Source organism: Oncorhynchus gorbuscha, linkage group LG24, assembly GCF_021184085.1.
Source record: "Oncorhynchus gorbuscha isolate QuinsamMale2020 ecotype Even-year linkage group LG24, OgorEven_v1.0, whole genome shotgun sequence".
Classification (NCBI taxonomy): Eukaryota; Metazoa; Chordata; class Actinopteri; order Salmoniformes; family Salmonidae; genus Oncorhynchus; species Oncorhynchus gorbuscha.
In genome coordinates, this window is record NC_060196.1 from 25,501,045 (window position 1) to 25,514,419 (window position 13,375).

Here is a 13,375-nt window from a genome sequence, read left to right on the forward strand (position 1 = left end):
TGTATCTCCTCATCTATAAGACCACAGACTGACCAGTTCATCTGTATCCCCTCATCTAGAAGACCACAGACTGACCAGTTCATCTGTATCCCCTCATCTAGAAGACCACAGACTGACCAGTTCATCTGACTTGTTGAATACTTTATACTCCATCTATCTGTGTCCCCTCATCTGCAAGACCACAGACTGACCAGTACATCTGACCTGTTCAATACTTTATACTCCATCTATCTGTATCCCCTCATCTATAAGACCACAGACTAACATCCCCACAACATGGTGCTGCCACCACCATGCTTCACCGTAGGGATGGTGCTAGGTTTCTTCCAGACGTGATGCTTCTGTCTGGCCTGATTGGTGGAGTGCTGCAAACATGGTTGTCCTTCTGGAAGGTTCCCATCTCCACAGAGGTACTCTGTAGCGCTATCAGATTGGCCATGGGGTTCTTGGTCACCTCACTGAGCAAGGGCTTTCTCCCCCGATTGCTCAGTTTGGCCAGGTAGCCAGTTCTAGGAAGGGTATTAGTGGTTCCAAACTTCTTCCATTTAAGAATAATGGAGGTCACTGTGTTCTTGGGGACCTTCAATGCCCAAATAAATATTTTGGTATTCTTCCCAAGATCTGTGCCTCGACACAGTCCTGTCTCGTAGCTCTACGGACAGACTGGAGGTCAGCCTGATGAAACGAACTACTCAGTAATATCCTCCGTATAGCCAATGTCTCACACACACATGCACACACACATTTAAACAAAACACATTTTTTTCTTGTGATTACTGATCAATTAATTTATGAATAGTAGGTTTTATCTTTTTTTTCTTCTTTTTTTGGTACTTAATTACCTCCTACGTTTAATTATTACTCAATTAAATTAATCATGCAACTAATTCATTAGTAATTTGGGGCATCATGGGAAAAAGTGTATTTAATGAGTTACAGTTTCCCGAATTAACTCAAGAATATATCGATATACCAGTTATCAATCAATCATTTCCTCACATCAGTCTCATTCTGAACTTCACAAATATCTTAATCCACAAGAACCTTAGCCTAAGTGATGAATCAGTGACACACAAATTGGCTTAATTATTTATTTAATGGAAGCTTTTCTCATGTCAAACATGTAAAGTGTGGTGTACCACAGGGCAGCTCTCTAGGCCCTCTACTCGTTTCTATTTTTATCAATGACCTGCCACTGGCATTAAGCAAAGCATGTGTGTCCGTGTATTCTGAGGATTCAACTATATACACATCAGCAACCGCGGCTAATGAAGTCACTGAAACCCTTAACAAAGATGTGCAGTCTGTTTTGGAATGGGTGGCCAGTAATAAACTGGTCCTGAACATCTCTAGAACTAAGAGCATTGTATTTGGTACAAATCATTCCTTAAGTGCTAGACCTCAGCTTTATCTGGTAATGAATGGTGTGGCTGTTGAACATGTTGAGGAGACTAAATTACTTGGCGTTACCTTAGATTGTAAGCTGTTATTGTCAAAACATATAGATTCACTGGTTGCAAAGATGCTCTTAATTGTAATCTTGAGGGCTAATATACAGTTGAAGTCGGATGTTTACATACACTTAGGTTGGAGTCATTAACCTTTTGTGACTAGGGGGCAGTATTTTCATTTTTGGAAAAATAACGTTCCCGTAGTAAACGGGATATTTTGTCAGGATCTTCCTTCCATCTCATATTGCTAAAATAAACAGCAAACCTGGTTTCAAAAAACAGATAAAGCAACATGCGGCACAACACCTAGATAGTTTGTGCGTATGCATTGATATGTAGGCTACGTGTGCCTTTTAAAACATGTATGTAGTTCTGTCCTTGAGCTGTTCTTGTCTATTGATGTTCTGTATTATGTTTCATGTTTTGCGTGGACTCCAGGAAGAGTAGCTGCCGCTTTTGCAACAGCTAATGGGGATCCTAATAAAATTTTAAAAACAAGATAAATAAATACTAACTAAATAATTACACAGAAAACACATAAGCACACATGGTATAGGTTATTGATTACTAACCTAATATGACAGCTTGGTACACAATGGAAAGGGGGTGGGGAAAGAAAAATAGCAGGAGAGACAAAGATATGTGGAAGCTATGCTCATGGGGGAATATGAATACTCATTCTAAAATAATTGCGATGTATATATTTACGCGTGGATGTCTTTGTCATCTCTGTTGAATTCGATCCGTCTATGGGAAGTGTTTCGATTTAAGTCTCTGGTTGTCCCCCGGAGGTCACAATGTCCTTCTTAGTTGTAGGCGTCTTTTGTTCTGGAGTGTTTGTTAGAATGGATACATCAGAGGTCCCACACAGTGTTGAGAGGGATCTGTATTTCCCTAAGTTTGTTAGATAGATGATGGTGAGAGAAACTGTTCTTTGCCTCCCGTCTTTGGTCGAGTTTCCTAGGCTATTTTACATATACAGTGCCTTGCGAAAGTATTCGGCCCCCTTGAACTTTGCGGCCTTTTGCCACATTTCAGGCTTCAAACATAAAGATATAAAACTGTATTTTTATGTGAAGAATCAACAACAAGTGGGACACAATCATGAAGTGGAACGACATTTATTGGATATTTCAAACTTTTTTAACAAATCAAAAACTGAAAAATTGGGCGTGCAAAATTATTCAGCCTCCTTAAGTTAATACTTTGTAGCGCCACCTTTTGCTGCGATTACAGCTGTAAGTCGCTTGGGGTATGTCTATCAGTTTTGCACATCGAGAGACTGACATTTTTTCCCATTCCTCCTTGCAAAACAGCTCGAGCTCAGTGAGGTTGGATGGAGAGCATTTGTGAACAGCAGTTTTCAGTTCTTTCCACAGATTCTCGATTGGATTCAGGTCTGGACTTTGACTTGGCCATTCTAAAACCTGGATATGTTTATTTTTTAACCATTCCATTGTAGATTTTGATTTATGTTTTGGATCATTGTCTTGTTGGAAGACAAATCTCCGTCCCAGTCTCAGGTCTTTTGCAGACTCCATCAGGTTTTCTTCCAGAATGGTCCTGTATTTGGCTCCATCCATCTTCCCATCAATTTTAACCATCTTCCCTGTCCCTGCTGAAGAAAAGCAGGCCCAAACCATGATGCTGCCACCACCATGTTTGACAGTGGGGATGGTGTGTTCAAGGTGATGAGCTGTGTTGCTTTTACGCCAAACATAACATTTTGCATTGTTGCCAAAAAGTTCCATTTTGGTTTCATCTGACCAGAGCACCTTCTTCCACATGTTTGTTGTGTCTCCCAGGTGGCATGTGGCAAACTTTAAACAACACTTTTTATGGATATCTTTAAGAAATGGCTGTCTTCTTGCCACTCTTCCATAAAGGCCAGATTTGTGCAATATACGACTGATTGTTGTCCTATGGACAGAGTCTCCCACCTCAGCTGTAGATCTCTGCAGTTCATCCAGAGTGATCATGGGCCTCTTGGCTGCATCTCTGATCAGTCTTCTCCTTGTATGAGCTGAAAGTTTAGAGGGACGGCCAGGTCTTGATAGATTTGCAGTGGTCTGATACTCCTTCCATTTTTAATATTATCGCTTGCACAGTGCTCCTTGGGATGTTTAAAGCTTGGGAAATATTTGTATCCAAATCCGGCTTTAAACTTCTTCACAACAGTATCTCGGACCTGCCTGGTGTGTTTCTTGTTCTTCATGATGCTCTCTGCGCTTTTAACAGACCTCTGAGACTATCACAGTGCAGGTGCATTTATACGGAGACTTGATTACACACAGGTGGATTGTATTTATCATCATTAGTCATTTAGGTCAACATTGGATCATTCAGAGATCCTCACTGAACTTCTGGAGAGAGTTTGCTGCACTGAAAGTAAAGGGGTTGAATCATTTTGCACGCCTAATTTTTCAGATTTTGATTTGTTAAAAAAGTTTGAAATATCCAATAAATGTTGTTCCACTTCATGATTGTGTCCCACTTGTTGTTGATTCTTCACAAAAAAATACAGTTTTATATCTTTATGTTTGAAGCCTGAAATGTGGGAAAAGGTCGCAAAGTTCAAGGGGGCCAAATACTTTCGCAGGGCACTGTACAGCTGCAGGCTGTGAATGTGTAGTCTAGTCTTCCTTCACCTTCACTCGTTGAAAGTTTCAGAGGGTCTTACCATTTTCTGGTCTTATAGTTTTAAACCATTTAGACCATTTTGGTCTAAAATGTTAATTTTTCAGCGAGTCCTTTTAAGCACTCTGGTCGGAAAGCTGGTTCCGTCATGTTGAAACAATGCCTGTACTCACATGGGCGTGGTTACCGACTTAGCCCAGGTTTATATGAAAAGGGTAAAATCACATTTATATATTTTCAAAAGTATTCTTATACTTAATCATTTATTTTAGATGCAAACCTGATCACTAGGACGTGTACACTTTCAGAGTTACAGTTAGCATGTTAAACAGTCTTTCTGACCATTTTAATGACATCACAAAATAGACATTCATTTCTATATTACATTTGTCATAATTCCCAACATTTGGATATTGAAATATATTGTCCCAATGTTTATTGTTTGATGTTTGAAGTTTTGGCAAAGTCTGTCCCTGTTACAACAAAGGGATTTTTAACTTCTCCATACTGCAGTGCAAGAGAGAGAAAGTTTACGAAGTTAAGTCATAAGATTTTGGCTAGCTGATCTGGCACCTTTGATTCTCACCAAAGAGAGAGGCATGACATATTGTATATTGTTTTTTGTGGTGTGTTTTTCATATAAGCCACTGGGCTTCCAACAGCACCTGCACATTTTATTTGTTATATATATTTTTATTAAATCTGTTTTGTCACTTGTTTTCTTTGGTGCAAATAAATTAAACTAAAACCCTTGACATATTGCACATTTTGTTGTTACAGCCTAAATTCAAAATGGATTAAAACCATCTACACACAATAGTGTTTATTTTTTTATTTTTTTTCTGCTAATGTATTGAAAATGATGATAAAATTGGTTGTTGAACAATTGCTAGACAACCAGATTTAAGTTAAAATTGTAACTCGGCCACAGGAACATTCACTGTCTTCTTGGTAAGTAACACAAGTGTAAATTTGGCCTTGTGTTTTAGGCTATTGTCCTGCTGAAAGTTGAATTAATCTCCCAATGACTGGTGAAAAGCAGACTGAGCCAGCTTTTCCTTTAGGATTTTGTCTGTTTCCATTCCGTTTCCTTTTTATCCTGAGAAACTCCCCAGTCCTTAATGATTACAAGCTTACCTATAACATGAACCAGCCACCACTATGCTTGAATATATGGATAGTGGTACTCAGTAATGTTTGCGTTGGATTTTCCACAAACATAACACTTTCTAAAAAAAGCCACATTTTTTGTAGTATTACTTTAGTGCCTTGTTGCAAACAGGATGCATGTTTTGGAATATTCTGTACAGGCTTCCCTTTTACTCTGTCAAAGGGGTTGAATACTTATTGACTCAAGACATATCAGCTTTTCATTTTTAATGAATTTGTAAATAAATAAAGAAAATCCACTTTGATATTATGGGGTATTGTGTGTAGGCCAGCGATGAAAGAAAATCACAATTTAATACATTTTAAATTCAGGCTGTAACACAACAACATTTGGAAAAAGTCAAGGGATGTGAATACTTTCTGAAGGCATTGTTGCTCAACATTAATTACTTCACCAATCAGTGCGGATAGAGCAGCTTGCTATGGAGCGGGCAAGCTATTTACATGAATTGGACAGACTAGAGTAAGGCGCGAGATGCGAATGACATTTGGCGGGTGGGGAGAGAGTGAGAGGCGATACACGAGAAGGCTTAGCTTGAAGCACTGTGCATCTTGTTGTTATGACAATTATCATAATTAGGCCCACAGAATTGTACCTACAGAGGATTGCCTACACACTGGCTAAGATTTTCTGTCAGGCAGACACTGGAATAAGTTTCTGAGTGACAGAGTGAGGGCTTTGCATAAGTGCTTTGCTTTTTGTTGGACTGGGAAAAAATGACCGCAACTTAAAATAACTTTGTTAACCAGTTCCCCTGGTTTTAAAATAACAGTTCTGTTCCGGAACAGTATAGATTACTTTAGTTTGTGGTTCTGATTCTGTTCCTGGAAAAAAATATTTTCCTGTTTTTGGTTTTGTTCCCAAGACCGGTTCCAACCCATTATTATTATTATTATTATTATTATTAACATATTTTGTGGGTCTACAAACCATACCAGATTTAATGATGATTCAGATTCATGTTATTTGTCCTATAAGAAGATGGCGTAGCAGTGAAGACGTGTTTGTTTTGTCCTCTCGTGTACTTTTGTATTTTTCGTATTTTTTTGTTTTCGTGTTTTATATTTCAATTTGTTTTCAATCTCTTTTCGATTTTTAGTTGACTATACCTTCCGGTAACCTGCCTCACCCAATGTGATACGGAATCGCTATTATTTTCAATTTTAGAACACATTCAAGAATCTCCAGAAGCTAACTAGCTAATTAGCTACAAGCTATTTAGTCATTGTTAGGCACTGCTAACGGCTTTTACCTTAAGCACAGATACCAGCCCTGTTTTTAGCCTGGATAATACTCGCCAGTCTACCAATATCGGACTGTCTCTCCACAACAACACCGGATTCCTACCGTAATCCCTGGACCACTAGCTAGCTTTCACTCACCGTGGCACCCAGTACCGAAGCTATCCCTGAGGCCCACCTCTTGGCCTATTCAGCTGTTCACCCGAACTCATACACGGCTAGAGCCCAAAACTCCACCGGATCCTTGCTGTAAACTCTGGACCTTGGCACCGGATCACCACTGCTACCGATTTGATATAGTGGCTAACGCCACTGACCATAGACCCATTACAGATGCAGGCCTTTCTAATCGACCTGGCCCGGGTATCCTGGAAGGACATTGAGCTCATCCCGTCAGTTGAGGATGCCTGGTCATTCCTCAAAAGTAACTTCCTCACCATCTTAGATAAGCATGTTCTGTTCAAAAAATGCAGAACTAAGAACAGATATAGCCCCTGAGACCGATAAATCCATGATAATCTAAAACTTCAACAAGCATTTCTCAACGGCTGGCCATGCCTTCCTCCTGGCTACTCCAACCTCGGCCAACAGCTCTACGCCCCCCGCAGCTACTTGCCCAAGCCTCCCCAGCTTCTCCTTTACCCAAATCCAGATAGCAGATGTTCAGAAAGAGCTGCAAAACCTTGACCCGTACAAATCAGCTGGGCTTGACAATCTGGACCCTCTATTTCTGAAACTATTCTCCGCCATTGTCGCTTTCATATCGTCTGAGATCCCCAAGAACTGGAAAGCTGCCGCGGTCATCCCCCTCTTCAAAGGGGGAGACACCCTGAACCCAAACTGTTACAGACCTATATCCATCCTTCCCTGCCTATCTAAGGTCTTCAAAGGCAAGTCAACAAACAGATCACTGACCATCTCAAATCCCACCGTACCTTCTCCGCTGTGCAATCTGGTTTCCGAGCCGGTCACGGGTGCACCTCAGCAACGCTTAAGGTACTAAACGATATCATAACCGCCATCGATAAAAGACAGTACTGTGCAGCCGTCTTCATCGACCTGGCCAAGGCTTTCGACTCTGTCAATCACCATATTCTTATTGGCAGACTCAGTAGCCTCGGTTTTTCTAATGACTGCCTTGCCTGGTTCACCAACTACTTTGCAGACAGAGCTCAGTGTGTCAAATCGGAGGGCATGTTGTCCGGTTCTCTGGCAGTCTCTATGGGGGTGCCACAGGGTTCAATTCTCGGGCCGACTCTTTTCTCTGTAAATATCAATGATGATGCTCTTGTTGCGGGCGATTCCCTGATCCACCACTACGCAGACGACACCATTCTGTATACTTCTGGCCCTTCCTTGGACACTGTGCTATCGACACCATTCTGTATACTTCTGGCCCTTCCTTGGACACTGTGCTATCTAACCTCCAAACGAGCTTCAACGCCACACAACACTCCTTCCGTGGACTCCAACTGTTCTTAAACGCTAGTAAAACCAAATGCATGCTTTTCAACCATTCGCTGCCTGCACCCGCACGCCCGATTAGCATCACCACCCTGGATGGTTCCGACCTAGAATATGTGGACATCTATAAGTACCTAGGTGTCTGGCTAGACTGTAAACTTTCCTTCCAGGCTCATATCAAACATCTCCAATCCAAAATCAAATCTAGAGTCTGCTTTCTATTCCTTCACTCACGCCGCCAAACTTACCCTAGTAAAACTGACTAACCTACCGATCCTCGACTTCGGCGATGTCATCTACAAATTGGCTTCCAATACTCTACTCAGCAAACCGGATGCAGTTTATCACAGTGCCATCCGCTTTGTTACTAAAGCACCTTATACCACCCACCACTGCGACCTGTATGCTCTCGTTGGCTGTCCCTCGCTACATATTCTTCGCCAGACCCACTGGCTCCAGGTCATCTACAAGTCCATGCTAGGTAAAGCTCCGCCTTATCTCAGTTCACTGGTCAAGATGGCAACACCCACCCGTAGCACGCGCTCCAGCAGGTGTATCTCACTGATCATCCCTAAAGCCAACACCTCATTTGGCCGCCTTTCGTTCCAGTTCTCTGCTGCCTGTGACTGGAACGAATTTCAAAAATCGTTGAAGTTGGAGACTTATCTCCCTCACCAACTTTAAACACCTGCTATCTGAGCAGCTAACCGATTGCTGCAGCTGTACATAGTCCATAGGTAAATTGGGTGGGCTATTTACCGATCTCATCCCCATACTGTTTTTTATTTACTTTTCTGCTCTTTTGCACACCAGTATCTCTACCTGCACATGACCATCTGATTATTTATCACTCCAGTGTTAATCTGCTAAATTGTAATTATTCGCCTACCTCCTCATGCCTTTTGCACACAATGTATATAGATTCCTTTTTTTTCTTTTTTTTCTACTGTGTTATTGACTTGTTTATTGTTTACTCCATGTGTAACTCTGTGTTGCTGTCTGTTCACACTGCTATGCTTTATCTTGGCCAGGTCGCAGTTGTAAATGAGAACTTGTTCTCAACTAGCCTACCTGGTTAAAAAAAGGTGAAATAAAAAAAAATATATTAAAAAATATGAGTTTGTGCTAGTCAATGTATGGGAGCCATGAGAAGAGATGCTTTTCTGAGGTTGTGTTTTCAGTGCTTTCATGCAGTGTTCTTTTAATCCTCACAGGAGTACAGAAATCGTGTGTTCCACGACTTCAGAAATGGACTCTGCAGAAATCTTGTCTGCACCGGTACGTGTCCACAGGGTTCTAAAGTGTAACCATTTTTGGTTCGAATGTGCTTCTAAATATTATATGTGCAACCTGGAATATTAATTTGGGAGCACCAGTGCGCCTAGAAAGAAAAGTCCACCAAATCATTTTTGTAAAGATTAGACTTCGCTCTACCGTTGTTTCTGAGTGCCCTAGAGAAAAAGCAATCACATATTCATTAGTTTCATGGTCGTACCCAGGCACATAACTTGCGGGTTATGTGCCCCTTCAATATTATACCTTGATGAGTTTGATTGATTGGAAATGATTTATAAATGTAAAGCGCAGGCAGCTACTGGCTTTCTATGGCTTTAAACCTACACCACACAGTGATATCTTATTTTATGATTGAACCCCCCCTCAACTCCAATTATGCTTTTGGTCCGGTCCTCGGAGGCCGTGGTTTTTGAAGGAAAAAAGTTGCGTAAGACTTGTGCAATATCTCCTCTTTTCTTAGCCCACGTATTTGCGGGTTTGTTAACTTGGAACAAATACAATTGTGCAGTCAAATTTAACATGGTAAATTCTTTCAAGCACAAATAATAATAATAATTATATTGAAAAGGATTATTTTTCAATTGGAGAAAGTTTCTATTGCTAAGTGACAAGATATGTGCATCTCGTGTGTGAGCGCTATTTCTCAAAACGAGTGATAATTGGTAACAGTCATATTCGGCTCAATTTTGAGTATTATAAATATTAAAATATCTGGTTTCTAGTAGGCTACAGAATTAGACATGGCTGTTTCTCTGAACCTCAGGCAGTAGACTCAAGCAACCCTGTTTCTCTCCCCAGCCTGCCTCCCAGACAGCAGCAGCAACCTATTCTCTTTATTTAGTTTAGAAAACAAATTTGAAGGCCAAAATTGTGAGGGGAATGCACTAATCATGTTTATGCAACCTGATAATCATCCTTAGAATACTTCCAGAACCAGCTTCAATTTGAGAAAATCTGCAATACAATTTGGCAAACCTAGTCTTCATTGATAGGGATGCGTGTGACATTGCACGGTAAACATGTTTATTTCTCCTTATTTTTCTTCTTCTTGATTTCAATATGAAAAGTATGAAAAGCTCAAATTAGTAAAAGTCGACATTTAAATATATACCATATTTTTGGGTCACAAATCAAATCACATTTTATTGGTCACATACACATATTTAGCAGATGTTATTGTGGGTGTAGCAAAATGCTTGTGTTCCTAGCTCCATCAGTGCAGTAGTATCTAACTAAATGTTGTGTTCCGAGCTCCATCAGTACAGTAGTATCTAACTAAATTATTGTGTTCCTAGCTCCATCAGTACAGTAGTATCTAACTAAATGCTTGTGTTCCTAGCTCCATCAGTGCAGTAGTATCTAACTAAATGTTGTGTTCCGAGCTCCATCAGTACAGTAGTATCTAACTAAATTATTGTGTTCCTAGCTCCATCAGTACAGTAGTATCTAACTAAATGCTTGTGTTCCTAGCTCAAACAGTGCAGTAGTATTTAACTAAATGCTTGTGTTCCTAGCTCCAACAGTGCAGTAGTATCTAACTAAATGCTTGTGTTCCTAGCTCCAACAGTACAGTAGTATCTAACTAAATGCTTGTGTTCCTAGCTCAAACAGTGCAGTAGTATCTAACTAAATGATTGTGTTCCTAGCTCCAACAGTGCAGTAGTATCTAACTAAATGATTGTGTTCCTAGCTCCAACAGTGCAGTAGTATCTAACTAAATGCTTGTGTTCCTAGCTCCAACAGTACAGTAGTATCTAACTAATTGCTTGTTCCTAGCTCCAACAGTGCAGTAGTATCTAACTAAATGCTTGTGTTCCTAGCTCCAAACAGTGCAGTAGTATCTACCAATTCACAACAGTATACACAAATCTAAAAGTAAAATAATGGAATGAAGAAAAACGTATATTAGGACGACCAATGTCTGAGTGGCATTGACTAAAATAGAATACAGTATATACATATGAAATGAGTAAAGCGGGATGTAAACATTACTAAAGTCACTAGTGTTCCATTATTAATTGGCAGCAGTTCATTCAATGGGGGGGTTCAATGGATGCTCTGGTGCTCCTAAATGTTATGTTGTGCTCTTAAACTTTTATACGTTGGGAGCACCAGTGCTACCAATGACACGTCTTTATGTAAAGCACTAAGTGTCCATATGAATTGTTTCTGTATATATTGTCTGGTACTATCAGATTTTACTTGGGTAGGTAGTACAGTTGATTTTACTGTTTGAAACAGATCTGTTCACCAGAGGTATTGACATCCAAGCCGTCAATGTCGTCATCAACTTCGACTTCCCCAAGAACGCCGAGACATACCTGCATCGCATTGGAAGATCAGGTATAGAACTTTCTTGTGTTGTTTATGTGCTTCTTGTGGTATTATGTCAATGCTTTTTGATCAACTTTTAATATCTGAATGCTCTGTTTTGCATCCTGGCAACGTGTCCATTCCATCCCTATGTGGTATTGTCTCTCTCAGGGAGGTTTGGTCACCTGGGCCTGGCCATCAACCTGATCACCTCTGAGGACCGCTTCAACCTGAAGTCCATCGAGGACCAGCTGGTCACCGACATCAAGCCCATCCCTGGCAGCATCGACAAGAACCTGTACGTGGCCGAGTTCCACACCGCCAACCTAGACTGCGAGGTGGAGGAGGAGCTGAAGGAGACAGGCTGCCAACAGGAGGAGCCCTCGAACCCCTCAACTGGTGAGTCATTCACTCTGACATTCCTCCGAAGATGAGATGGACCCAGTGCTTTATTGCTTATATGGGCATATTATACCTGTCAGTCGGACATGCCAGTGAGAATGCCTAATATTTTAGGTCGACCCTAACTTAGATCTGAAAGGGTCGTAAGCAATTTGGTAAATTCCTTAGAAGGCAATATGGCTCATTACCATATTTCTTACATCTATTAAGTAATTGTGGATGTACACAAGGGGATAAGGGATATATCAAATTGGGAACCCATCTTGTGATGTGCATGAAGTGTGCGACCCATCTTTTTAATCCTTGCCACCTTATCTTCCATCCAGGACAATAGGACATACCCAGCTTTTGCACAACATTCAGCTCTTGCACACAGGCTTCAGGCACCTCTTCAACTTCTCTTTTCTCAACCTTCAAAACCTGGCACATGGACGTTAAGGTCAAGTTGACTTTTTGCTGATTTGTATATTCTGTTCTTATTCCCCCTTGTTATTTCATTAAGAGCTGCCTGCATTTTTAACATTTAAAATGGTTTAACCATGTTGTTTTGCACCAAAGGTAGCTTGCCCAATGCACACTGAATGAGATCAATCAATCCTTTTTTGGCTTAAAAGACATGTAGGCTAATGTTTTTTGGATTGTATCCTGGTATTGCAAGGTAACATATCAGCTGAAAAACGTCGGAGATAGGTGAGGAACATTGTCTTTTTAAAAAGTAAGAACCATGCAAAATATTGATCAAGTTGTACTGTTTCCAGCTGAATATGTCGTCCACTTTTATGGCCAGCTTTGGAGGAGGACAGGTTTGTGTCATCAATGACATGAGGCCTATTGTTAACCATAGCAACGACCACTAAGGGTAAAGAAAGCATCAGAATGTTGGAAAGCTCATTCACTTACATGCATTTTTAGATTGGAATTAAGATACTATATTTGTAGGTTTTAAACTTATTAATAAATTCACAAATGGTTGGATAATAAATCATTTGCTACAGCACTACTAATATCCAACTTCGACTTGAATAACTTATCTTCTGTACTACATACACTGAGCGTACAAACCATTAGCAACACCTTCCTAATATTACGTTGCACCCAATTTTGCCCTCAGAACAGCCTCAATTCGTCGGGTTTCGAAAGCGTTCCACAGGTTTTCTGGCCCATGTTGACTCCAATGCTTCCTACAGTTGTGTCAAGTTGGCTGGTAGGTCATTTGGGTGCTGGACCATCCTTGATACACACGGGAAACTGTTGAGTGAGACAAACCCGGCAGCATTGCAGTTCTTCACACACTCAAACCGGTGCACCTGGCACCTACTCCCATACCCCGTTCAAAGGCACGTAAATATCTTAGCTTGTTCATTCGCCCTCTGAATGGCACACATACACAATTCATGTAT

At 40.7% G+C, this 13,375-nt stretch overlaps 1 protein-coding gene across 2 annotated transcripts in view; it reads left to right on the forward strand.

Moving 5' to 3' along the window:
• The window catches only part of LOC124012626 (probable ATP-dependent RNA helicase ddx6), a 41,188-nt gene extending 28,504 nt beyond the window's left edge, over positions 1-12,684 (forward strand). The window contains exons 11-14 of one of the 2 annotated variants that reach the window (XM_046326461.1): positions 9,179-9,242; positions 11,502-11,603; positions 11,745-11,972; positions 12,302-12,684. In XM_046326461.1, the coding sequence (XP_046182417.1) occupies positions 9,179-9,242; positions 11,502-11,603; positions 11,745-11,972; positions 12,302-12,309 (402 nt within the window). In that variant the 3' untranslated portion in view covers positions 12,310-12,684. The remainder of the gene's footprint in view (positions 1-9,178; positions 9,243-11,501; positions 11,604-11,744; positions 11,973-12,301) is intronic. The other variant, XM_046326460.1, reaches the window with a different exon arrangement.
• The last annotated feature ends 691 nt before the right edge of the window (positions 12,685-13,375 follow it).